General features: G+C 49.8%; 1 protein-coding gene across 1 annotated transcript in view; it reads left to right on the top strand.

The window, feature by feature from the left end:
* The window catches only part of XYLT1 (xylosyltransferase 1), a 339,162-nt gene that overhangs the window by 274,519 nt on the left and 37,072 nt on the right, over positions 1-27,571 (top strand). The window contains exons 7-10 of the mRNA XM_060260787.1: positions 760-976; positions 3,397-3,573; positions 5,538-5,800; positions 13,141-13,336. Of these exons, the coding sequence (XP_060116770.1) occupies positions 760-976; positions 3,397-3,573; positions 5,538-5,800; positions 13,141-13,336 (853 nt within the window). The remainder of the gene's footprint in view (positions 1-759; positions 977-3,396; positions 3,574-5,537; positions 5,801-13,140; positions 13,337-27,571) is intronic.

Here is a 27,571-nt window from a genome sequence, read left to right as displayed (position 1 = left end):
AAGGCAGCCATTCCTGTAGGCCACAAAGGCCTACCTGAGAGAGATGCAAGAATATTCATAAAGTGCAGGTCAGTACATTTATGTTTAACAGTAGTTGTCTGTCTGTAACTTAAAACCAGTTCACTCATTGTCCCATGCTCTTCTTTATTGTCTGCTATATGACATTATATGCCTTAGGTTTCTGGATCCAATTTTGTCCAATATGACAGGCTGCTCAGACGCTGCAAAGGTTTGTCGTCTGCTGAATGATTTGTCATCTGAAATAACTGAAAAGGTTACTTTATTCTTGAGTTTGGTAATCAAGGATCGATTATCCAATGTATAGCTGTATATGGCTGTTTCTGTTATTTCTGTATCTGTTTATCTATTTATAGAGGCCCGTGGTGCAGAGAGTTAAAGCTGCAGTACTGCAGTCCTAAGCTCTGCTCAAGACCTGAGTTCGATCCCCAGCGGTATCTGGGTTTTCAGATAGCCGGCTTGAGGTTGACTCAGCCTTCCATCCTTCCGAGGTCGGTAAAATGAGTGCCCAGCTTGCTGGGGGGAAAGTGTAGATGTCTGGGGAAGGCAATGGCAAACCATCCCATAAAAAGTCTGCCGTGAAAACGTTGTGAAAGCAACGTCACCCCAGAGCCGGAAATGACTGATGCTTGCACAGGGGAACTTTTCCTTTCCTTTCCTTATCAAATTATAATCTGATACGTGCCAATAAAGGCTTTTGTTGTTGTTCTAAGATCTGATTTTAACCTGCTATCTCCATAGGTTTATTAGAAAACAAGGTTTGGATAGGCTTTTCCTGGAATGTGACACACATATGTGGCGCCTTGGAGACCGGAAAATTCCTGAAGGGATAACAGTTGATGGTGGTTCAGACTGGTTTTTGCTCAATAGGAAGTTTGTGGAGTACGTCACATTTTCTAGCGATGATCTGGTGGCAAAGATGAAGAGGTTCTACTCCTACACGTTGCTTCCAGCCGAGGTGAGTGGACTGAGAGAAACCAGACTGGCAAAAATGACCTTGGCGTCCTCGGGAATGCCCAAATCACACTTCTCAAGCCTTGTTTATTATGAGGGAGAAAAAAATCTTCCATTTCATCTTTAGGGCTTGGGTTTTGTTTTGTTTGAGTTTTGTGTTGGTTTCTTTACAAAAATTGGTCTGAAATATGTTAGTTCTACAAAGCGATACGGGATCATTTTTCTCTGCTGCTTCTCAGTCAGAGAAAAGTCTTATCCAGTACCTGTTACTTTAAATAGAGATGCCAGAAATTGAATGTGGGAACTCCTGTTACCGAAGCATGTGCTCTGCCACCATGTTGCACCCCTCACGACCAAAAGACCACACAGCCCTTGGGAAATCTTGCCTTGCATTATGGTTACCGAGACCAAGGAGCACAGGTGACAGTTAACACTCTGCATGCCGGCCATTAAACATTCAGTCACTGACAGACCATCTTGTTCCTGATGCCCAGCCATAGTAGTTCTCCTTTTAATCCTGTTTCTTCTAAAGGAAAAAAAGAAAGAAAGGTACCCCCTTCACCCCTGATAGCCCTTTTCTCCATGTATTCTCTGTAGTGAGCCCTGCTTGTCAGTATAAAAGGACACAGGGCAGTGGGTAATTGAGTAGGTTCCCCCCACCACTGCTGCCTCCCCCAGCCTGAATTACAATGTCTGCCTTGATGGGTTTAACCAGGCAATTCAAGCATAAAATCCATATTCACTGAGCTGTCATTTAACATTTTAAAAGATCAGGGGGATTGTCTGGGCGGGTCAGCCATACTAAATGCTATGCCATTTATTTATAGAGCACCCAGTAGTGGATTTCATGAGAGGAATCGCTGCTCTTTAAACACATGTTATTTCCCCCTCCCCCCCGAGCTCAATTTGATCAGGCTTCACTTTTGTCCCTGCAAGATTTCCTTCATGTCCAGTCCAGGTTTAAAAAAAAAAAAAATTACTCTCATGTGACCTATTAACTGTACATCGGTACATACAATTTATAAAAGAGCTGAAATTATAGTAATACAGGGATATAATTAGCAAAGTCTGATGGGAAATTCCTCAGATCAGCAAATAGACAAGTGTTTGGAAGTCATCGCAGGGGACGGAGTGCTTTTCTGTCCTGTGTACCTCTGCTCTGCGCAAGGTCATCTATGGCTTGCAGCGCATTTCTGCTTCAAGTAAAATGTTGGTGTTCTATGTGGGTTGGCAAATAGTGATAACACGAGTTATCTTCTCAGACCTTTTGTTCCTCTTCTACAGTCTCACATACAAGATTCTACAGGTTTCATTAGAAGAAGATATTGGTTTTATATCCCGCCCTACACTCTGAATCTCAGAGCGACTTACAGTCTCCTTTACCTCCCCCCCGCAAAACAGACACCCTGTGAGGTAGGTGGGGCTGAGAGAGCTCTTACAGCAGCTGCCCTTTCAAGGACAACTCCTACGAGAGCTATGGCTGACCCAAGGCCATTCCAGCAGCTGCAAGTGGAGGAGCGGGGAATTGAACCTGTTTCTCCCAGATAAAAGTGAGCTGTGTCTGAGAGAGAGCCAGTTTGGTGTAGTGGTTAAGTGCTTGGACTCTTATCTGGGAGAACCAGGTTTGATTCCCCACTCCTCCACTTGCACCTGCTGGCATGGCCTTGGTCAGCCATAGCTCTGGCACAGGTTGTCCTTGAAAGGGCAGCTGCTGTGAGCGTCCTCTCAGCCCCACCCACCTCACAGGGTGTCTGTTGTTGGGGAGGGAGATAAAGGAGATTGTGAGCCACTCTGAGACTCTTGAGTGGAGGGCGAAATATAAATCCAATGTCTTCTTCTTCTTCTGAGTAGATAAGACTGACCTTGGCAGAAGAATGGCCAAACTCAGCTGAGAGGCAGCTTCTTGCGTATCTCAGAAGCAGCAAATAGTATAAGCCTGCTATCCACAAACCAGCTGGAAGGTTTTGATCACCATTTGGCAAGGGAGTGTACACAGCATTGCCTGCAGAATGCCGGGCTGGGAGAAAAGTGGTTTGTTGCCAGGGCTGTGTTGCTATAAGAACATAAGAGAAGCCATGTTGAATCAGGCCAATGGCCCCTCCAGTCCAACACTCTGTGTCACACAGGCACCATCAGGAGGTCCATCAGTGGGGCCAGGACACTAGAAGCCCTCCCACTGTGCCCCCCCAAGCTTACAGAGAATACAGAACATCACTGATACAGAGCATCACTGCCCCAGACAGAGAGTTCCAACAATACGCTGTGGCTAATAGCCACTGATTGACCTCTGCTCCAGATGTTCATCCAATCTCTGAGCCCAAGTAGAACACAAACGTTTTTGCAACACCACAAACAACAGGAGTTCAGAAGAGACCCCTGGAGAATTTGTTGAATCAAAAGGTCAGGGCTTTTTTGTTTCCACAGTCCTTCTTTCACACCGTCCTGGAAAATAGCCCTCATTGCAACTCCATGGTGGACAACAACCTGCGCATCACCAACTGGAACCGTAAGCTAGGCTGCAAATGTCAGTACAAGAACATCGTCGACTGGTGTGGCTGTTCTCCTAACGACTTCAAGCCCGCAGATTTCCACCGGTTCCAGGTGAGCAATTCCCTGATCCGGGTGCCTGCTGTGTGTCAAGTCGGCAGATTCAATAATGAGTCAATAATGTTGATACAAAATGACTAGTTTATTGATACTGTTGTTACCGGCTAAGTTAGTATTGAAAGACTAAAGATCATACAGTGGAATGCAATCATATAAGGTACACTTCAAAGGGATTCTTGAGGGAGGGGGACTATGCAGGGCACATTCACACATTGATGTTACCATTTCGTTCTCAGGCCTACTTTGGCCTTGAGCGTCGCCGGCTCCAGGCTCCCGCGGAGCCAGGCCTGAGAAGGCTCAGATAAAGCGTTCACATATTCCCATTTCACTACATAACAAAGAGAAGGAGGGGGGGTAGGGAGAGTTTAAGCTAGCAGCAATGGAATACAGTTTGGCTTTACCCAGGATGCTTCTCGCCTGAGCCAAAGTTAGATACAGACTTGACCAGAGTTTTATACAGACTTGACACTGTGTACAGCTTGTGGGCTTGCAAAGCCTGAATGCTTAACAGCTCCAGCAGGGAACTGTCGCAAAGCTACACAGGATGACCTGCAATTAAACTGTGGAAGTCTGCCTTGTTTTATTCCGCCCATCCTCCAAGGAGTTCCGTACAGCAACCATAGTTTGGTCGTCCTCCATTTATGGGTCTTGACAGCCCTTTACAGTAGGTTAGGCCAAGAGAGGGTAACCCTGTGGGATATGTGCAGGGCTGAATCCAAGTCTCTCTGGTCTCAGATCAGTTCCTCACTTCTGCTTTCCCCGGTTCAACTAATTGATTCCCCACCAGTTGCTGCACGGCCACATTTTGACGCACAGCTCCCTCCAATTTCCCCCACATCTTCTGGATTGCTAAAAAGCAAGATCAGGAAGATGTGGGGGAAATTGGAGGGAGCTAAAGGTCAAAATAAGAGCCCCGTGGCGCAGAGTGGTAAAGCTGCAGTATTGCAGTCCTAAGCTCTGCTCACAACCTGAGTTCGATCCCTGTGGAAGCTGGGTTCAGGTAGCTGGCTCAAGGTTGACTCAACTTTCCTTCCAAAGTCGGTAAAATGAGTACCCAGCTTGCTGGAGGGAAAGAGTAGATCACTGGGGGAGGCAATGGCAAACCACCCCGTATAAAGTCTGCCATGAAAACATTGTGAAAGCAACATCACCCCAGAGCCAGAAACGACTGGTGCTTGCACCTTTACCTTTCTACAGGTCAGAATGCAGCCTTGCAGCAATTAGTGGGGAATTGATCAGTTGAGATGGAGAAAACAGAAACAGTGAGGCAACTGCTAATGAGGAATCAGTCTCAGTCTAGCCTGTCTCTAAGCTTCCGAGGGATTAATTCAGCAGAGGTCCCAGCTCCCACTTCCTTATGCCGTTCTGTGGCACATGGGGAAGGGGGAAGGGCCCAGGAAGGGAAGGGCCTGCCCACACATCCCCACCCATCCCAATACTCCTGACATGAAAGAGCCTCCAGAGACCCCCACCTCCTGAGAGTCATGTATACCTCTTTACATATGCATAGAATCAACCATACTTCAGCTTAATCCCCTCAAAATGGCCTGGCAATTTTCCCTCTTGTTTAAATGTAATGAAAATCCAGCAAAGGGGGCAAGCGGGAGGGGGGGATTGTTTATCGCAACGGTGTGTGGAAAATAAAAGGCACAAGCTGTAATTCTGATCTTGTGCCTTTTGTGTTCCCCACACCTCTGGTCCCTGCTCAGTAGATAGCTAAGTGGAGCGCTGAGGTAAATCTTTTCAGAAATGCAATGACAGGCCTAATGATGCTGTGTAGAACGGTCGCGTCGCTTGTTAGTTAGGTAGTTGTTGTGCAGGTTCTGTTGGAGGAAAATATAACTCCTGTCATTATCTTGTTATTTAGGATGATGGCTTGGTATTCAAAAATAGGTGCCAAGCCCAGAAGCCATTTTGTTTTTAATGCAACCCCCCGCCTTCCTTTCTTATCAACACAGCAAACCGCAAGACCAACCTTTTTTGCACGCAAATTTGAAGCTGTGGTGAATCAAGAAATAATTGGCCAACTGGACTATTATTTATATGGCAACTATCCTTCGGGCACGCCGGGCCTTCGGTCGTACTGGGAGAACGCGTACGACGAACCGGACGGCATCCATAGCATCAGCGACATTGTGCTGACCATGTACCATTCGTTTTCTCGCTTGGGTCTGAGGAGAGCAGAGGCCTCTTTCCACACAGACAGCGACAACAGGTGCCGGTAGGTTCCAAAATAACTCTCCATTTAACTGGTGGGCTCAGGCCACACACAAGGAAAGACAAAGAAAGGTCAGGTTGGGCAAGTTTGGTCCCTTGGCCGCTGTAGTTGTGTATATACCAGGGGTGGCCAAACTTCCTTAATGTTAACGCCACATAGAATAAACATCAGGTGTTTGAGAGCCACAAGACATGAATGTCAGGTGTTTGAGGGAGGGAGGGAGGGAAGGAAGGAAGGCAAATAGATGGGGAGAGACAGGTGGAAAGAAAGCAACTTTAAATGCATTCTCCAAACTGCTGGCTGGCTTGGCTTGGCAAAGTGATTTAAAGAGACAAATGCCTTCTCCAAGCTGGCTGATGGGTCAGTGGAGGCTTCAAGAGCCACACAATATGTGTGAAAGAGCCACATGTGGCTCCCGAGCCAAAGTTTGGCCACCACTAAATACAAAAAAACATAACTGTGATATATGGGCTGCCATGCTTTTTAAAATAAAACTACTTATGAATTTCACAAATATCGTTTACATAGAGAATTAATGATAACAGCCATTTTAAAAAAATGTTATAGTACCATTTTTGAGAGTTTGTTCTTGTGTTATAATATGAGTAACTAGTTGTAGGCTCAGTTCATGTTGCCACTTCATCAGAAGCCTTACTGTAAGAACCTAAGAGAAGCCATGTTGAATCAGGCCAGTGGTCCATCCAGTCCAACACTCTGTGTCACACAGTGGCCAAAAAAACCCCAGGCACCATCAGAAGGTCCATGTTCCTCTTGTTGGGCTGCAATAAGGAGCAAGAAAGTATCTTTTAATAAGCAAGTACAAACACTGTTTCATCCTTGTCTAAACACTCTCCAAAGGCACAAGCACTGAGACTTTCATAAAGGAAGCACCCATTGTTGCAATTCACTTTTACATAAGGAGAAAGCCGGTCATTTTTCTTCAGCTGGTTTCAAACCTTCTGTTCAATAGCACAACACTTTCCAAAATTACAAGCACCGTTCATAAAGGGAAATATTTGTATAGTTTTCATATAAAGAGCATGCCCTTTTTTCATTTTTAAGCAGTAACAAAGCCTTTTCATCTATTGCTGGCAAAAAAGCTCTTAAGATGCTAACATCTAGTCCAGTAGTTGTGTATACAGGCTACAGCAGAGGGGAGGGGGTCTGATTTTTTACACTGAAAGGCTTTTTTTGTAGCAGGAACTCCTTGCATATTAGGCCACATCCCTCTGATGTAGCCAATCCTCCAGGAGCTTACAGGGCTCTTCGTACAGGGCCTACTGTAAGCTTTTGGAGAATTGGCTACATCAGGGGTGTGTGGCCTAATATGCAAAGGAGTTCCTGCGACAAAAAAAGCCCTGGGAATAGGTCTGTCGGGAAAGAGACCCTCCCATTCATATGAATGTTGGCCCATCTAGCTCAGAATCATTGACTTAGACTGGCAGTTGTTCTCCAGTATCTGAAGCAAAGGGGGGTGTGCTGTTTCCCATCTTCCAGAGCTGGAGATGTACCTGGGCCCTTCTGTATGCAGAGCACGTTGTGTCACTGGCCAATCCCGCCTCTGTCCTCCCTGTCTCTCCATGCAGCCTCATTTCTGGCACATAACCGCTTAATGATTCCAGCGCTGCTTCAGGCAGGCAATCCATTTTTAAAAAAACATCATAAAGCTCAGCATGTGTGCGGATTTAATTTTTTAAAACACAGTTTAAAAATTATTTTTATGCAGTCTCTTCTCATTTATATAACGTGTAAAACAATTTAGCAAGCAAAAAAATCCACCCCAACTCTGAAGTGTGTGGGACAGCAGAAAAAGGATAGGTGAGGAAAGATCACGATGGCATGGACACTGGCCAACCCACACTGTGCACTTGCTGCACAACTAGTTTGCCCAAAACTGGAGTAACTCTACAGAATCCACTACATTCCCTTCCTGGCAGGTAAGGTAAAGGAGATTGTGAGCCACTCTGAGACTCTGAGATTCAGAGTGGAAGGCAGGATACAAATCCAATGTATTCTTCTTCTTCAACTATCACTTCCCACCCTGGGAAAGTTGATGCTCAGAATGAGAGGACCATCGAGGAGGAAAGAGGCAGATGTGCCCCCCTCTCTCTTCTGTCTGCAAAGCTGCGCTTGTCAAAGAACGAGATGGGGGGATTATGCTCCTTTTCCCCCTGTCAGTGGAGCCACCAAGCCACTTAGCTATTCCTCTGCGCAGGTCTTTCAACCCAGGAATCAGCTTTCCCAGAGGGGTGAGGGGAACGTGACAAGGAGCTGCACTCCTAATGCCATCAAATCCCTGGATCCAGTCCCCTGTTTCTCCCCAGTAAGGGCTGTGCACTTCCTGTGTGCAGCCAGCAATCTTCTTTTTAATAAATGTCTGTAAATGGCTGCAGCCGGTCACATGGACACAACCTTGGTCCATTTCTCCTCCTGTTTCTCTCCTCCTCTTCCAGCTCTTCCTTTTCATTCCTTGCACAAAAGAGGCCAGCAGCCCTGTGAAATCAGCTAATAATGCAATCACCACCTTTGTAGATTTCTCGGTGCTGCTAGTGATGCAGCTGGGGGGGGGGGGCTGTACATCCGATTGCATCGGGAGGTAACGCTGTATGCCTCCTACATCCATCCACAGGTCTCCTTCTGAATCCAGCTGGGATGCCTGGGAACTACACTTGGAAGAAGGGTTGCCAGGTCTGACTCAAGAAATATCTGGGAACTTTGGGGGTGAAACCAGGAGTAAGGTTGTGACGAGCCCGATGGAACTCCAAAGGGAGTTCTGGCCATCACAGAGTGGCACAGAGTGGCAAGCTGCAGTATTGCAGCTCAAGCTCTGCTCACTACCTGACTTTGATCCTGGCAGAAGCTGGGTTCAGGTAGCCGGCTCGAGGTTGACTCAGCCTTCCATCCTTCCAAGGTCGGTAAAATGAGGACCCAGCTTGCTGGGGGGAAAGTGTAGATGACTGGGGAAGGCAATGGCAAACCACCCCGTAAAAAGTCTGCCATGAAAACATCATGATGCAACATCACCCCAGAGTTGGAAACAACTCAGTGCTTGCACAGGGGACTACCTTTACCTTTTACACACTTTTTAATTGCTTTCCCTCAATTGGAAATAATGAATAGGAGCACCAGATCCATTTTTTTGAAACTTGTGGGGAGGGTGTTTTGAGGAGAGGCACCAGATGCTATGTTGAAAATTTGGTACCTCTACCTCAAAAAACAGCCCCCTCAGAGCCCCACATACCCACAGATCAATTCTCCACTCCCTATGTTAGTGGTCCCCAACCTTTTTAGCACCAAGGATCGGGCAGTCTGCCCACCGCGGCCCCAGGACTGGCAAGGTGAGGGAACTAAATTTGCCCCCCCCTCACGCCACACAGCCTCGCCACTCCCACCCCCCCACGGCGCTCACTCTACCATCTGTTTTTACCATGTTAAGCCGGGGAAAGTGCCTTCTCAGCTCTTTAAAAGCTCACACACACATGCTGCCAATCAGTTGATCCGCAGGGGAAACCGCAGAGGCGAGCAATCTATAGAGGGGGGAGGAAGCACCATGGATGGGGGGGTGAGGAGGCTGTGGGGGAGGGGGCAGCAAGCCTGGCGGCCCAGTTGCTGATGGGCCATGGACCGGTACCAGTCCGGGGCCCAGAGTTTGGGGACCCCTGCTGTATGGGAACCAGTCTCCATAGAGCAGAGGTGTCAAACATGCAGTTTGGGGACCCAATCAAGCCCCCAGAGGGCTCCTATCAGGCCCCTGAGCAACTGGCTGTCATTTGCTTCCTTCTTCCTCTCTCTTGCTTCCTTCTGCATAATAGCTTGCTTTGCAAGGTTTGCTTAATTGCACAGGAGCTACAGAGCAAAACATCTATTTTCTCCATTGGCTGAGGCTCCCTTGGGGAGCAAAGGGGGAGGAATAGCTTGCTTTGCCAGGCTCTCTTTATTGCAGAGCAGAGCTACTGAGCCAAACTTCTCTTCCTTCTGTTGGCTGAGGCTCCTCCCAATCCCCTGGGGAAGGAAGGAAAGAGCCAGAGCTTCTTTTGCCCAGTTCCCTGGATCCCATGGGAGAAATACAAAGAAAGCATCTTTAAGGCCAACAAGTGCCAATGTTTTAAGTTTTTTTAAAAATATATTCGTGTTTGTCTGTGTCCTTTATAAAATTTATAACTCTGCTACCTAATCTTAAATAGGTACTCACATGGCCCGGCCCGACATGGCTAAGCCCAACCCGACATGGTTCAGCCCAACAAGGTCTCATTTATGTCAGATCTGGCCCTCATAACAAATTACTTCGACACCCCTGCTGTAGAGTATAATGAATGCCCACCAGTCATTTCCCTCCCCTCTCCTGAAATGGGGGAGGTCCTCCAGACCAGGGGATCCTCTGCTCCCAACTGGGGAGCGGCAACCCTACTTGGGGGGAGTTAGCCAAATAAGAGAGACTCGCTGCAGGTTGTTCCCACTCCCACCCATCTTGACTCGTTTTATCTTGAGTTTCTTTATTTCCACCTCTGGATGCCTTTTTTAAAAAAAAAAATCATTTAAACTTGGTGCTGCCAAGAGACTGTTTCTCTTTACATTTTTTTGAACCCTGTCAATATTTGCTACAGAGTGTACCTAGAAGATAGACTCTAATAGAAGTCACACTGTTCAATTCACAGTGAGCTGTTTTTGTTCTGTTTTCTTGGCCTCAGTAGAGTCTGTTGGCAGCTGCTACCTTTGCGCTCTGAGTGGGGTTTTTTTCTCATCCTTTAGAAACTGCAGTTCTGAACAGAGTAGGTGCATTTTGCTTTAGGTCCAAGCTGTGTGTTGAACATGCCCTTGGATGAAGGTGATGGTGGTGATGGTGGTTTTATATCCCACCCTCCACTCTGAATCTCAGATCGGCTCACAATCTTTTTTACCTTCCTCCCCAACAACAGACACCCTGTAAGGTGGGTGGGGCTGAGAGAGCTCTCCCAGAAGCTGCCCTTTCAAGGACAGCTCCTGCAAGAGCTCTGGCTGACCCAAGACCATTCCAGCAGCTGCATGTGGAGGGGCGAAGAATCAAACCTGGTTCTCCCAGATAAGGATTCACACACTTAACCATTACACCCAACTGTTTAATAGTACTTGTTTCTGTACTTTCTTCCACTATAGGGCTAATGGTGGTTTCCAAGAGGATGAAACCTGGTGCAGTTCCAAACAAATTCAGTGCCCCCCTCCCCTGGGGAGAGATCTGATTTCGGATTCCCCACATTGCATCCAATTTGATCTTAGCAAGATAGCCTTCCTGTGGGCGTTTGACTCCAATAGACGTTGGTTCTCTCTGACTGATCCTTGCTGTGCAGGATCTTCACACTGAGCCATGTCTCTAGAGGAGGGTGCTGGCCAGGTTAAAAGCAGGACTTGGCCCTTAGCAAGCTTTTCACTCTTTCTCACAATATGAGAACTAGTGGACATTCAATGAAATTGCTGAGCTGTTGGGGTAGAATGGATAAGACGAAGTTCTTCTTCACCCACATTCACACATGAAATTCACTGCCACAGGAGGTGGTGGAGGCTACAAGCACTGACAGCTTCAAGAGGGGATTGGAGCAACATATGGAGCCAGAGGTCCATCAGTGGCTCTTGGCTTATTGCTGGAACTCTCTGTCTGAGACAGTGATGCTCTGTATTCTTGGTGCTTGGGGGGGCACAGTGGGAGGGCTTCTAGTGTCCTGGCCCCACTGATGGACCTCCTGATGGCACTTGGGTTTTTTGGCCACTATGTGACACGGAGTGTTGGACTGGATGAGCCATTGGCCTGATCCAACATGGCTTCTCTCTTATGTTCTTATGTCTGGGGCAAGTGATGCTGTGTATTCCTGGTGCTTGGGGGGGCACAGTGGGAGGGCTTCTAGTGTCCTGGCCTGATGATGGACCTCCTGATGGCACTTGGGTTTTTTGGCCACTGTGTGACACAGAGTGTTGGACTGGATGGGCCATTGACCTGATCCAGCATGGCTTCTCTTATGTCTGGGGCAAGTGATGCTCTGTATTCCTGGTGCTTGGGGGGGCACAGTGGGAGGGCTTCTAGTGTCCTGGCCCCACTGATGGACCTCCTGATGGCACTTGGGTTTTTTGGCCACTGTGTGACACAGAGTGTTGGACTGGATGGGCCATTGACCTGATCCAGCATGGCTTCTCTTATGTCTGGGGCAAGTGATGCTCTGTATTCCTGGTGCTTGGGGGGGCACAGTGGGAGGGCTTCTAGTGTCCTGGCCTGATGATGGACCTCCTGATGGCACTTGGGGTTTTTGGCCACTGTGTTACACAGAGTGTTGGACTGGATGGGCCATTGGCCTGATCCAACATGGCTTCTCTTATGTTCTTATGTCTGGGGCAAGTGATGCTGTGTTTTCCTGGTGCTTGGGGGGCACAGTGGGTGGGCTTCTAGTGTCCTGGCCCCACTGATGGACCTCCTGCTGACACTTGGTTTTTTTGGCTGCTGTGTGACACAGAGTGTTGGATTGGGTGAGCCATTGGCCTGATCCAACATTGGTTCTCTCTTATGTTCTGATGTTCTTAAATTGTTCCTTCCTGTGTAGAAGTCAAAGATGGCCCCATAGACTTCTATGCAGAGGCCTCTCGTTTTGTGTTGGGATTGGCCATTTTCTCCAGACTGCCAGGCTATGCCTTTTGTGCTCAAGGTGCATTTGAGGGTGGGGCAGCAGCAATGATAGCACCGAGTGGTGCCAGTTGTTTGGCAGCCTAAAGAAATGAGCCAATCCAGGGCCGTGGCCAGGATTTTAAAAGTCAGGGGGCTTTTTTTTAAAGTGGGGGTGTACCCTTTCCCATCCAGGGAGGGGCTTGCCCCTTCTCAGAAGCTTTCTGGGGCTAGGGGCAAAAGCTGGAGACTCTGAAAGTGGCCAAGTCAAGGCAGCAAACCCTAAAACGTTGGAGTCAAGAAGGGACTGCACCTTGTGTGCAAGTGGGGTGGGGGTTCCTTCCTCCTCCCTCTCCCCCAACCTGGCACTTTGCAGACAGCAGCTCCATCCGTTCCCTCCCTCCCCAGCCCATTCCACGTGGCTTCCTCCACCTCCCTCCTCTCTGCCTGCTGCTTTTGCTGCTGCAGTGCACTGTGCCCTGTTCAGCCCTCCTGGCTCCGGCTGCTGCTGATGACACTTTGCCAGCCCAGCCGTGGCAAAAGGAAAAAAACAGGCTGTTCCCCAGAAGGCCCCCTGGGAGTTGGGGGCCCTGTCTAGAAGGCAGGGGGCAGGGCCCCCACCGGTCCCAGTGAGGTTATGGGCCTGAGTCAATCCCATGCAAATGCAATAAACACCATTGATTTCTGCGGCTAATCAGTCTTGCGTCTTCATGTTTTCCAGGTACTACGCCATGAGCCACCCAGTTTCGATCCACCTCTACTTCCTGGCGGATCATTTTCAGGGCTTTCTGGTTAAGCACCATGCAACCAATTTGGCTGCCAGCAAACTAGAGACCTTAGAAACGTGGGTGATGCCCAAGAAGGTCTTCAAGATTGCAAGCCCCCCAAGTGACTTTGGCAGGCTGCAATACTCAGAGGTAAGCCTTGCTCACTTTTCAACAGGTTGTGAATGGGTACAGCTCCTTTTCTTCCGCACCTGCCATGGGGCTCGTTGCCTTACTAAGGTGACCTGACTCACAGTAGCTAATGCTAGAGTTAGTTTTTGTTAGTTTTCAAGGACTATTAAACAAAAAGTCAGTATATTTAAGCCTAGCTTTCTCAATGCCCAAGCCTTCTAAAGCCCTATGTCACCAGCAACCTGAATACCTATGGGAACACCTTTCCCCATATGTGCCTCAGAGAGTACTACAATCTCCTCTCGATCCCCAGTCCCAGAGATGCCAGGCTGGCTGCAACTCGAACAAGGGCCTTCTCAGTTGCAGCACCACGCTGGTGGAATGAGCTCCCTGATGATGTTAGGGCCCTGAGGGATCTTTTACAATTCTGCAGGGCCTGTAAGACGGAGCTCCTCCGCCAAGCCTTTGCTTGTTAAATCTAGCACTTGCCTGGACAGATCGATCTGGTCACCACAAAATCTGGCCCTCAGACCTGATGTATAGCTGGAGGATAAGAATATGGTGAAGACAACCTCAGAACTGCAATCACTACTATAGCATGTTAATGTTACTGATTGATTTCAATGTTTTAATTGGGTTTAACAGGGGTCGTTTTGTAGAAAAAAAGGTGGTGGAGCTCATCCAGGGATTGTTATGCAGCTGCACCTGCTGTTCAATGGACAAGGTGGGAAGGAGGAGGCGGAAGTGTCAGAAAGGTTCAGGAGCTGTGCTCCTGTGAGCTCCTACTGAATCCGAGGGCTGGATTTTAATGTTTTAGTTTGCCTATTGGCCTTGTTTTCTACCCTGAGCCTGCTTTGGCGGAGACGGTACAAATGGAAACAAACAGACAAATAAATGACACTGTGGTTTTCTACACAAAGGGAACTTTTTAAACGAAGGAGAAGGCATGTTGGATCAGGCCAATGGCCCATCTAGTCCAACACTCTGTGTCACACAGTGCCCAAAAAACCAGGTGCCGTCAGAAGGTCCATTATTGGGGCCAGGACACCAGAAGCCCTCCCACCATTGCCCCAAGCACCAAGAATACAGAGCATCACTGCCCCAGACAAAGAGTTCCAACAATACGCTGTGGCTAATAGTCACTGATGGACCTCTGCTCCCTATGCTTCTCCAATCCCCTCTTGAAGCTGTCTATGCTTGCAGCTGCCACCACCTCCTGTGGCAGTGAATTCCATGTGTTAATCACCCTTTGGGTGAAGAAGGACTTCCTCTTATTCGTTCTAACCCAACAGCTCAGCAATTTCATTGAATGTCCATGAGTTCTCGTATTGTGAGAAAGGGAGAAAAGGACTTCTTTCTCTTCTCTATCCCATGCATAATCTTGTAAACCTCTATCACGTCACCCCTCAGGGTTGCAGGTGGCTGTGTCTCCCTGGGTCTCCCCTCCTACTGCTGAGATGCCAACTTTTTTTGTCTTTTGACTAAACCATCACAGCACTTTTAAAACTGCCTACCAATGTACAGTTGGGGGTTTTTTTAACAAGAAACAAACCATTACAGCACTTTAAAATTCTCAAATACGGAGAGATGGCAAAGTATCTGACAGCCAGTCTTTTAACAGCAATTTAGAAGCAGTCAGAAAGCAGCGATTTTGAAGTTTCTCAGACTCCCACACACACACACATACCCCAACATTTCCTTGGAATGGCTACAAATGTTTGGGTAGGAAGTGCTTCAGCAGAAGGCCACATTTTAAGCCGAAACCCAGTGAACATGGCAGAACAGAGTTCCAGACCGTATTCCCTCTAAGCTGATTAAATCTGAGCTAGCTCATCATTTTTTAGCCTCCGGCTCACACATTTTTGTCTTAGGAAAAATGGCCCCAGAGCAAATAATTTATGCAGTAGCTCCCAACTTTAATGCCAGTAACTCACAAAGTAAAATTTTTGCTCACAAGACTCCACAGCTTAAATGGAGTACTGGTTCTGGAACCTCTTTCTCAAAAAAGGTTTAAAAGTCCATGAGGGACATCGCTGTGTTTCTCCTTTCTTTCTCTCTTGAGAATTCTGGCACCTCTTCCCCCCCCCCCCCAAAAAAAGCCTTGAAACCTAACATCCAAATCAGCCCCAACCTCCAGAAGGCTGCATCATGAGAAATTGCTCTCTGTCCGCCATTCAGTTGCAGGGAGGGGGGCAGGATAAGCTGAAATTATGCCCCATGTACTCTAGTACTCGATGCACATTGGATAAGCGGGGGTGGGGGGTTGGAGGGGGGAAGGGAGGGGAGGTATCCTTGTGCATGTTTTCATGGACCAGATCCAAGTGGGCAGCCATGTTGGTCTGAAGCAGTAGAACAAAGCAGAAGTCTGCATGCATATGAAAGCTTACATTCTGAATAAAATTTTGTTGGTCTTAAAGGTGCAACTGGACTCCTACATGGACCAGAGTACAGATTCCTGTTGGTCAGGCAGAGAGACCAGAGACTCAGACAAGGAGGGGGCTGAGTATTATAGGCAGGTCAGGACTGCAAAGCGGCCCCGTGGCGCAGAGTGGTAAAGCAGCAGTACTGCAGTACTGTAAAGTACTGGGGTTGGCGCAGTAAGAGACCAGAGTCGGAGAGTGATTTCAGCAAGCTTTACTTCAGGAACACACACACAGACTGAGCTCTATTCAAACTTCCCACTCTTTTATACAATTCTTGCCCCCTTCTGATTGGTCCTTAACTATCTACATGGATTGGCTATTTACAGGGCCCTAAGGGCCTATCAGGGTACAGTATGAGCCTAGATGTTGATTGGCTACTTATGTTTCAATCCTTCCCCTGATTGGGCACGCTTAGGCCTTCTCTGGAACCCTGGTGTGGAGTACAAGCTTTGGCTTGTTCAGCTTCCCTCCAAAAGTAACAGTTCCCTCCAAAAGTAACAGTTCTCCCATTTAAGCCTAGGACACAACACCCCTCCCCCCATAGTTCCAGCTATCAGGTGACATAGTCCTGGAGATATGCCGGAGGGCGGCGATCTCGTGTCGAGCATCGGAGCTCCGAGGGGACTGGGTGTTCCGACTCGGTTGGTGGTTCCGCGGCTGCAGAGCTGGAGACATCTGGGACGGCGGCCCCGGGAGACCTGGGTTCAGCTGCGCGGTCGGGGGTCTCCTCCTGCTGGGCAGAAGCGGGCTCCACGGAACCCTGTTCTGTGTCATGCTCTCGGGGACTTACGTTGTCCGGATCTGGAGCCTCTGACCTTGGCTCCCCGGCAGGCAGGCGACCTTGGAGTTGGTCGATGTGTCGCCTCAGGAGATGTCCACCCTCCAAGGTCACTGCATAGGAGACCGGTCCGGTGACGTGGTCCACCTTTCCAGGGAGCCAGGCGGGGCCAGTGGTGGCATAGTTCCGTGCCCACACTGTCTCACCTGGGTAGAACCCTCTGGGGGCTTTAAGGTGTTCCGGCGCCGGTCGCCTGTCTGGGGCTCGGTCAGGGTGCAGCTTGTCCAGCAGGGTGCAGATGCGGCGGCCCATGAGGAGTTCTGCTGGACTGCGACCTGTGGAGGCGGTAGGTGTGGTCCGGTAGGCCATTAGGAAACACGCCATGTCTTTTGGCCAGTCTGAGGGGCCCAGACGGTTCAAGGCCTCCTTTGCCGTGCGCACCATCCGCTCTGCCTGGCCGTTGGTGGCTGGATGAAACGGGGCAGAGCGAAGTCCTGGAACGGGGCCAAGAAGTCCTGGAACACTGCGGACGTGAATGCTGTGCCATTGTCGGTGACGATGGTCTCTGGCAACCCGTGGGTTGCAAAGATGGCCCTCAGAGCCATGATGGTCGCCTGCGATGATGGCGAGGGCACCTGGACCACCTCCAACCACTTGGAGTATGAATCCACTAGTATGAGTAGAGTCCGCCCATGGAAGGGGCCAGCAAAGTCCATATGCAGTCTTGACCAGGGGGTTTTGGTGGATTCGCATGATTGCACTGGGCCACGTGGGGGGTTAGGCCTTGACACCTGGCATGTCGGGCACCTTTTAACCCAAGCCTCAATTTCTGCATCGAGGCCGGGCCACCAGACATAGCTCCATGTGAGAGCCTTCATGCGGACTATGCCCGGGTGTGCCTCGTGCAGGGCTCTCAGCACTTGGTCTTGCAAGGGTTTCGGGATGACGACTCTGTTGCCCCATAGTAGGCAGCCTTTGTGGGTGGATAGTTCGTCTTTCCGGGCTGCAAACGGAGTAAATTCCGGCCCAGTCGAGCCCTTGGGCCACCCTCTCCCCACCCAGTCCAAGACACGGGAGAGGACTGGATCACGAGCGGAGCGGGCAGCAACATCGTGGGCGAACAATGGCCTGTCCGGAAGCATGTCCATCAGTAGGATCTGATGAGCCGGGGCTGTATCGGGATCCATGTCAGGCAAGGGCAAGCGGCTCAGGGCGTCAGCATGGCCCATTGCCTTGCCCGGGCGATGCACTAGGGTGTAGGTGTAGCCGGCTAGAAAAATGGACCAACGGAGGACCCGTGGGGACAACACCTGAGGGGTCTGCCGGTCCGATGCAAAGAGGCCCAAGAGGGGTTTGTGGTCCATATAGAGGGTAAAGGGCCGGCCGTAGATGTAATCATGAAATTTTTTGACGCCGGCCACAACTGCCAACCCTTCTTTGTTGATTTGGGCGTAGTTCCGCTCCGCTGACGAGAGGGTCCGCGAGTAGTACGCGATAGGGACTTCGGTCCCATCAGGGAGTCGGTGGCCCAGAACTGCCCCCACGCCATAAGGGGATGCGTCGCATGCAAGGACCAAGGGCAGGGTCTCGTCGAAATGGGCAAGGACGGAGTTGGACATCAGGAGGCCCTTGATATCCTGGAAGGCTTTAGCGTGCTGGCGGCCCCACGCCCAGGGTCGGTTCTTGTCTAGAAGTCGGTGCAGGGGTTCGGCCACCACTGCCTTGTGGGGGAGAAAAGCATGATAAAAGTTTAGGAGGCCGAGGAAGGCCTGGAGTTCTTGCTTGTTGGTGGGCGCTGGAGCATCTCTGATGGCACGCAGCTTGACGTCGGAGGGGTGGACCCCCTGGGCATCGATGGAGAACCCCAGGAATTCCACCCGATCCATGCCCAGGAGGCACTTCTCCCGTTTGACCTTGAGGGCAGCTGTTTCAAAACGTTGTAGGACTCCTCTAAGGCAGGCGGCGAATTCTTCAGGCGAGGCTGCCGCAATCAGCACATCATCGAAGAATGGAGTGACTCCGGGAAGTCCTTTTAAAAGAGAGTCCATGAGTTCCTGGAACAACCCCGGAGCCACACTCACGCCAAATTGCAACCGCTTTACTCTAAAGGCCCCCCGGTGGGTCACAATTGTTTGGGCGTTGGCCGTGGCCTCATCCACCGGCAGCTGTTGGTAAGCTTGGGCCAAGTCCAACTTGCCAAAAAATTTTGCGCCGGCTAGGGTGGCTAAAACGTGGCTGACGATGGGCACAGGGTATGCGTGGGCCTGAAGAGCCTTGTTGAGGGTGCACTTATAGTCTGCACAAATCCGCACCTCCCCACTGGGCTTGACTGGAGTCACGATGGGAGTTTCCCAGGTTGCGTGGGTGGCAGGCTCTAGTATTCCCTGTGCAATCAGTTTATCCAGTTCCTCCTCAATTTTAGGCTTGAGCACGAATGGAACTCGCCGCGCTTTAAGCCTAATAGGCCGCACTGTGGGGTCGAGGTGTAGTGTAACCGGGGGACCCGTGTAGCAGCCCAAGGTGCCATCGAAAACGGCTGGGAACTCTTCGCAAACCTTGTTAAAGTCCACTCCGCCAGTCTTATTGACCCCCCTGATCTCTATTCCCAGGGGCTTGAACCAGTCGAGACCCAAAAGGTTTGTAAGGTGGTTCTTGACCACTAGCACTTGTAGCTGGCCCTTGAACCCCTTGTATTCGACTGGGACCAGGCCCACTCCCAAGATAGGCACCTTATTCTTCTGGAAGTCCACTAAGGTAAACCCCGGGTCCCTGAGATGAGGCCTCAGCCTGGTGGGAATTTTAAAAAATGTCTCTGCCGCTATAATAGATGATGCTGACCCAGAGTCCACCTCCATTTGGCAGGGCACCCCCCCGATCCCTACATTGACCCGGATTTTGGAGGGCCTGACTGGCGAGGGTAGGTACTGTACCGGGTATGGGTGGGCGTGGAGAGCGTCGGTCTCGAAGTCTGGCTGGCCTTCGGAGTGCGCAGATCTTTGCGGGACGCGTGCTCGGGATTTGGATCTGCAGGCGCAGGCGATGTGGCCTTCCTTGTTGCAGAGTCGACAGGTGGCATTCCGGAATCGGCAGGTCTTCCGCTCGTGCTGGCCCCCGCAACTTGCACATGCAGGTAGTGTCTTGTGTCTCATGCCCTGTGGGACATGGGTGGTCTTCCTTCCTGCTGAACGATAGCCGGTTTGTAGAGCTTTGTCCTCGTCTGAGTCCTCTGTAGATGGTTCAGGGTTGATCTGGTGTGCCGCAGCCTGTCTTGTCAGCCGTGGCTCTGCTGATCTGCCCTTCTCCCAGCTGGTGGCCACATCGATTGCCTTTGTTAGGTCGCACTCGGAGAGGGACAGGAGTTTCTGTACTAGTTTTTCGTCCCTCAAGCCCCATACAAACTGGTCGAGAAGGGCTTCGTTGAGGTCTGCGAAACTGCATCGGCTTGCCACCCACCGCAGGCTTGTCAAGAACACCATCGTGGTTTCGCCTGCCTTCTGTGTCCTTTGTCGGAAGTCCCAGTGCCGGGTGAGCTTGGTTGGCTGGGGCTGGAAATACTTCTCCAGAGCGCTGATGATGTCGTCCACCGGCGTCTCTGAGAGCTTCCTGGGTTGGAGAAGAGCCCTGGCTAAGTCCACGGTCTCCGTGCCACACGTACTGATAAACAGAGCTCTCTGCATGGTAGTCTCTGTAATCTTCCGGAAGGTCAGGTATGACTGGAAGCCTTCGACCCACGAGTCCCACAGCTCGGGGCGATCGATGCTAAAGGGCTGTAGGAGGTTGGCTGGAGCCTCCATTCTTGGCAGCGTGTCTGGGCGGCTTGCGAGCTGGGGTGTGCGCAGAGCGGAGGTGCAGACCCAGATGGCTTGGATTTAGCCACCTTTCCGTGTTCCTGGTTCTGTTGCTGGTTCTTACTGGCATCCCATCCTCGTCGCCAGTGTAAAGTACTGGGGTTGGCGCAGTAAGAGACCAGAGTCGGAGAGTGATTTCAGCAAGCTTTACTTCAGGAACACACACACAGACTGAGCTCTATTCAAACTTCCCACTCTTTTATACAATTCTTGCCCCCTTCTGATTGGTCCTTAACTATCTACATGGATTGGCTATTTACAGGGCCCTAAGGGCCCATCAGGGTACAGTATGAGCCTAGATGTTGATTGGCTACTTATGTTTCAATCCTTCCCCTGATTGGGCACGCTTAGGCCTTCTCTGGAACCCTGGTGTGGAGTACAAGCTTTGGCTTGTTCAGCTTCCCTCCAAAAGTAACAGTTCCCTCCAAAAGTAACAATTCTCCCATTTAAGCCTAGGACACAACAAGTACTGTGGTCTGAACTCTCTGCTCACGACCTGAGTTCGATTCCAGCGGAAGCTGGATTCAGGTAGCTGGTTCCAGGTTGACTCAGCCTTCCATCCTTCCGAGGTTAGTCAAATGAGTACCCAGCTTGCTGGGGGGAAAGGGTAGATGGCTAGCGAAGGCAATGGCAAACCACCCCGTAAAAAGTCTGCCGTGAAAACGTTGTGAAAGCAACGTCACCCCAGAGTCGGAAACGACTGGTGCTTGAACAGGGGACCTTTCCTTTCCAGCATTGCAACTCTAGCTAGAAATCTCCTGTTCCAAGGCCAGTGGGAGAAAAATAGGGGTGGGAGCCCAGCACACTATTACATCAGCTGGCAGCTTGGAGAACACAGTTAAATTTGTTTTCTTTCCACCTCTCCCTCCCCATCTTCCTTCCTTCTCTCAAACAGCTGACATTCATGCCTTGTGGCTCTCGAACATCTGGTCTTATGTTAAGCGAATTTGGCCACCCTTGTTCTAGAGGAACTCTTTCAAGGTGCAAAGGCCTCTTCCTCAAGGCTTCCCACTCAGTGCTCTTTCTGACTATTGCTCTTATTGACAACCCTGAGCTAGTGATTTCAATTTTTTGTTCTGCTTGTGCAACAGAATTCAAATTGCATAATGCTGATTGTAGAAGCTGGGGCACGTTAACGTAGAATTTAGTCTGTAAGGTGAGCCATCAGTTACCTTGTCATATGTCCTTTCCCCTCTTGGACTGTGGAGGAGAGAGAGTGACAGAACACGGTCTGATCTTTTTAGCCTGCTTTTTACCAGTTTGTTTTTATTGTTCGCTAGTCACATTAAGTTTTTCTTTTGAAAAAGGCATGATGCAAATATAATAAATACAGATGTTGGATTCTTTGTGTGAGGACCAGAATACACCAGTCTTTTAAAAAAAAATTCTGGCTGTGAATGTATGGTGTATTGAATTCCATTGCTCACAGATGATTTTCATTCTCCAGGGTGAGTTGTTTTTAATTTCCGATTCTGACTTATCCCCGTTGTCTCATAGTTTAGCGGCACAGCCACTAAATCCAGATGAGACATGACTGAAATATGGGAGGGGAAAAACTACTCAGAAAATGTGAAGTCTATTAAATGTTTGCAGTTGGTTATAAATCAGTTGTTGAAGTCAATAAAAGAAGTCCTTCCCTATCGCTTGATGGTAAAATGCGATTTTTACGAGAAATAACCAGCTCTCGTTAGGACGGGAGAGTTGGGCAAAGCTGCAGCAGACGGAGTTTGTCACATCTGGGGGGAAGTGATCTGTCTTCAGTCTTCCAGTGGGAGGGGGATGAGGCTTGTGCCGTATGGCTTGGGCCCTCGGGTTTGAGCAAGAGCCTCCATAATTGACGCTGTCAGGCAAGAATTGGGATAGAGTGCAGACCCCTGAGTCTGGGATTTCCTGGCACTTCAGATTTAATTAGATATTCATCATTGTCTGGTTATGGATTTCTTAAACGGTAAAGTCCATTCTTCCAGCACAAAAGAAGAGAGAAAGAGCGTACAGAAACCTGAAACGCTTTTCTTCAGCTATATTTGCTATCATGTGAGATGGTTGGCCTGAGTTTTTGTAACACAAACAGTAATATGTTGTCAAAGGCTTTCACGGCTGGAGTTCATTAGTTGTAGATTTTCCAGGCTGTAGGGCTGTGGTCTTGGCACTGCGAGACCTGACGTTTCACCAGTCACAGTTGCTGACGAAACGTCAGGTCTCACAATGCCAAGACCATGGCCCTGCAGCTTGGAAAATCTACAACAATTAACAAACAGGGAACCTGTGGCAACTTTAAAATGAACCCATTTTTATTCTGGAATAAACTAAACCCCACTTCCCTAGTTGCATGAGGCTGGGGGGGAATGTATATTTGGGGAGGGATATTCGACTTTCTTGTAGAAACTCGAGGCAGATTACAAAACTTAAAAAACAATACTAGAATAAAAACCGTAAGCACAGTAATAAACGTGTACCATAACAGCTCTCTTTAAAGTGCCCACAGATAGTAAAACTTATTTTTTAAAAATTTTGAACGAAGTTGTAAAGATAAAAATAAATAAGTAAAGGTAAAGGTAGTGCAAGCACCAGTCGTTTCCAACTCTGGGGTGACATTGCATCATGACGTTTTCACGGCAGACTTTTTTACAGGCAGTTGCCTAAGAGCCCCGTGGCACAGAGTGTTAAAGCTGCAGTACTGCAGTCCTAGGCTCTGCTCACGACCTGAGTTCGATCCCCAGCAGAAGCTGGGTTTTCAGGTAGCTGGCTTGAGGTTGACTCAACCTTCCATCCTTCTGAGGTCGGTAAAATGAGTACCCAGCTTGCTGGGGGGAAAGTGTAGATGACCGGGAAAGGCAATGGCAAACCACCCCATAAAAAGTCTGCTATAAAAACATTGTGAAAGCAACGTCACCCCAGAGTTGGAAACGACTGGTGCTTGCACAGGAGACCTTTCCTTTCCTTGCCATTGCCTTCCTCAGTCATCTACACTTTTCCCCCAGGAAGCTGGGTACTCATTTTACCCACCTTGGAAGGATGGAAGGCTGAGTCAACCTCGAGCCACCTACCTGAACCCAGCTTCCGCCAGGATCAAACTCAGGTTGTGAGCAAGAGAGCTCGGACTGCAGTATTGCAGCTTTACCACTCTTGATCACTGGACTTCCTGCTATCATTCCCTAGAGGTGCAAAACTGGACTTTCTATATGTATTAAAAATAAATACATAAATATAAAAAGTCCAGTTTTGCACCTCCAGGGAATGACAGCAGACCAGAAGGCTTCTTGACCTCTTCAGGCTGACCGTTCCATTAGGTGGAGGCCACAGCGGGGATTGGTTCAGAATAGGGATCTTGCCCAGGGCTTTTTTTGTAACAGGAACTCCTTTGCATATTAGGCCACACACCCCCAATGGAGCCAATTCTCCAAGAACTTACAGGGCTCTTTCTTCGTGCAGGGCCTGCTGTAAGCTCCTGCAGGATTGGCTGCATCGGGGGGTGGCCATATATATAAAAAAGTTCCTGGTACAAAAAATGGCCTTGATTCTTGCCCATTAGCAGGGGTAGCGCCTTCAAAAGACTTTGCTCAAGTGGGAAGCTGTATTGCAACATCAGTACATAGGATGGAGATGTGATCAAGAAAAATACCATGATTGTTCATAATAGCAGGCGTTGATAATGCCACCTCCCTCCCAGGTTTTGCTACACTGATACAGGGAAATCCAGGGGGATCCTGACTTAACCAGGGCCACAGATCAGGGTTGCCACCCTCCAGGTGGTGCAGGAACAAAGCCCGAAGGCATCCATGAAAAACCAGCCTCAATATTGAAAAACTTTATACAAATTCCTTCCTTCAAAAACAACAATAATGCTAATAAATACAATTACAAAATACCCCGAAACCAAAGTCCTTCCGTTCAATGCCAAAGTTCATTTTTTTGTGTAGTGGAAGTCCGGGGAAATCTTTGACAAGCCGCGAAGTAGGAGTCCAACGCTTTGACAGTCCTTTCAACAAGGAAAGCGTGTAGATGAAAAGCAGCACAATGGTATTTTGCATAGGTAGCACAGCGCAGTTTCGCAACAGGGAAGCGTATATAGCCCTGTTTCACCTGAGGCTTTAACAAGCTTTACTGATCTTGAATAATTCATACATATATGAACATATATCATGTGAGGTGTGGCCATGTTGTGCCGTCCTAATCTGCAGAAAAAAAAATCAGCTATTGCTATGTATGAATTATTCAAGAGCAGTGAAGCTTGTTTTATTTATTTATTTATTTATTTATATTAAGATTTATACCCCGCCCTTCTCACCTAAGTGTCTCAGGGCGGCTTACAACATAATAATTAAAACAACTTCAGTTTAAAACATTTAAAAATACAATTAAACCATAAATTAGTAAAAAACAAGATAGAATAAAACCGGCGGCCTATAGATACATTTTGTTCCATCCAAGATGTTTTACATTGTCAGCTAATGTCATAGGCCTGCCGGAAGAGGACTGTCTTTCAGGCCCTGCAGAATTGCCCTAGATCCCGCAGGGCCCGCACCTCTTCCGGCAGCTGGTTCCACCAATAAGGTGCCGTTATTGAGTAGGCCCGATCCCTGGTGGATTTTAGACGGGCCTCCTTTGGCCCGGGGACTACCAACAGGTTTTGTGAACCTGAGCGTAGTACTCTCTGGGGAACGTGTGGGGAGAGACGGTCCCTAAGGTAGGCAGGTCCTAGGCCATATAGGGCTTTAAAGGTAATAACCAACACCTTGTACCGGACTCGGAATATTACTGGCAGCCAGTGCAGACCCTGGAGCCCCGGCCGAATGTGCTCCCATCTTGGGAGCCCTAATAACAGCCGGGCAGCAGCGTTCTGCACTAACTGCAGTTTCCGGGTCCGGCACAAGGGTAGCCCCATGTAGAGGGCATTACAGTAGTCCAGCCTCGAGGTGACCGTAGCATGAATCACTGTTGCCAGGTCGTCACGTTCCAGGAAGGGGGCCAACTGCCTCGCCCGCCTAAAATGAAAAAAAGCGGACTTGGCAGTGGCTGCTATCTGAGCCTCCATTGTCAATGAAGGCTCCAACAGCACCCCCAGGCTCTTAACCCTGCCCGACGCTGTTAATGGAGCGCCGTCAAAAACTGGCAGGGGGAGTTCCCTTCCCGGGCCGCAGCGACCCAAGCAAAGGACCTCTGTCTTCGCCGGGTTCAGCTTCAGCCCACTCAGCCTAAGCCACCTAGCCACTGCCTGTAACGCCCGGTCCAGATTTTCTGGGGCGCAGGCGGGCCGGCCGTCCATAAGCAGATAGAGCTGGGTGTCATCAGCATATTGATGGCAACCCAGCCCATACCCTCGGGCCATCTGGGCAAGGGGGCGCATATAGATGTTAAATAACATCGGGGAAAGCACCGCCCCTTGAGGCACCCCACAATCAAGCGTGTGTCTCCGGGACAGTTCCTCCCCAATCGCCACCCTTTGTCCCCGACCGTCAAGGAAAGAGGAAAGCCATTGCAAGGCCAACCCCTGAATCCCTGCGTCGGCAAGGCGGCACGCCAGAAGCCGATGGTCGACCATATCGAACGCTGCCGATAGGTCCAGCAACATCAGCACCGCCGAGCCGCCTTGATCCAGATGTCGCCGAATGTCATCTACCAGGGCGACCAGCACCGTCTCCGTCCCGTGGCCCGGGCGGAAACCAGACTGGCAGGGGTCAAGGACAGAAGCATCCTCCAGGAAGCTCTGTAGCTGCAACGCCGCTGCCCTCTCTATAAGTTTGCCCAAAAAGGGCAAATTCGATACCGGCCGATAGTGTGCCAATTCGGTCGGATGTAACGTTGTTTTCTTCAAGAGGGGACGGACCACCGCCTCTTTAAGCGCTGATGGAAAATGTCCCTCCAATAGGGATCTATTTATGATATCCCGTATAGGATATCTTAGCTCCCTCTGGCAGGTCTTAATAAGCCAGGAGGGGCATGGGTCCAATTTACAAGTTGTTGGGCGTGCAGATAGGAGGATCCTGTCAACTTCTTCCAGGCTGAGCGCGCCGAAGCCGTCCAGAACACAATCCGAAGACAGGCACGGAGCCTCAGGTTCACTAGCTGTATCTAATGTGGCAGGGAAGTCGGAACGGAGCGATGCGATTTTATCCGCAAAAAAATCCGCAAAAGCCTCACAGGCAATTTCCAATTCATTAAAATTTGGTCTGCCCTGTGGCAGCGTTGTAAGGGTCCGAATTGTATTGAACAGTTGTGCCGGGCGCGAAATTGCAGACGCAATCTCTGCCGCAAAGTAAGTTTTCTTTGCGGCCTTGACTGCCATCTCATAGGACTTCATAACCTCTCTATAAGATGTTCGAGTCGCTTCATCTCGGGTACGCCGCCATTGCCTCTCTAGTCGTCTGAGTCCTCGTTTCAACCGCCGCAACCCCTGGTTATACCAGGGTGTCGGCCTTGAACGAGGGCGCAGAGGACGCCTAGGCGCGATCTCATCGATGGCCCCGGTGAGCCTACTATTCCAAGACTCCACCAGGTCATCGAGGGAATCGCCAGGGGGCCAGGGATCCCGCAGAGCCGTCAGGAACCGTTCCGGGTCCATCAGGCTCCGTGGGCGAGCTAAAATAAGCTCGCCGCCCAAACGGGGTTGGGGTGGGACGTCCACACGAGCCTTGAGGGCATAGTGATCCGACCATGGCACTGCTATGGAAGCAAGATCGTTCACTAAAACTCCCAACGCGAAGATCAAGTCTAACATGTGACCGGCCTGGTGAGTGGGTGTCGTAACTACTTGGGAGAGTCCTAGTGTCGCCATGGAAGACACTAGGTCCATCGCCTGATTGGAGGTCACGTCATCGGCATGAACATTGAAGTCACCCAGAATCAAAAGCCTCGGGTGCTCCAATGCCCATCCTGCTGCGGCCTCCATCAGTGATAGTAAGGCGCTGGCCGGTGCGTTAGGCGGTCGGTACACCAGCCAGATCGCCAACCCCTCCCCAACATCCCACGCCAGGCCGGCACATTCAATGCCCTTGATCTCCGGAGCCGGGAGGGCCCGGAAGGAGTAAACCTCTCGAATGAACAGGGCCACCCCTCCCCCCCGCCCGCTAGTCCGTGACTGGTGAAAGACCGAGTATCCCGGGGGCGCCATCTGGGAGAGAGCTACGGTCTCCCCATCGCGGACCCAGGTCTCGGTCACGCATGCCAGGTCCATATCCTGCTCAAGCAGGAATTCCCGGAGGATAGA

This window comes from Heteronotia binoei, chromosome 20 (assembly GCF_032191835.1).
Source record: "Heteronotia binoei isolate CCM8104 ecotype False Entrance Well chromosome 20, APGP_CSIRO_Hbin_v1, whole genome shotgun sequence".
Classification (NCBI taxonomy): Eukaryota; Metazoa; Chordata; class Lepidosauria; order Squamata; family Gekkonidae; genus Heteronotia; species Heteronotia binoei.
The sequence above is the reverse complement of the archived record's forward strand: the minus strand, read 5'-3'. Positions and strand labels throughout refer to the sequence as shown.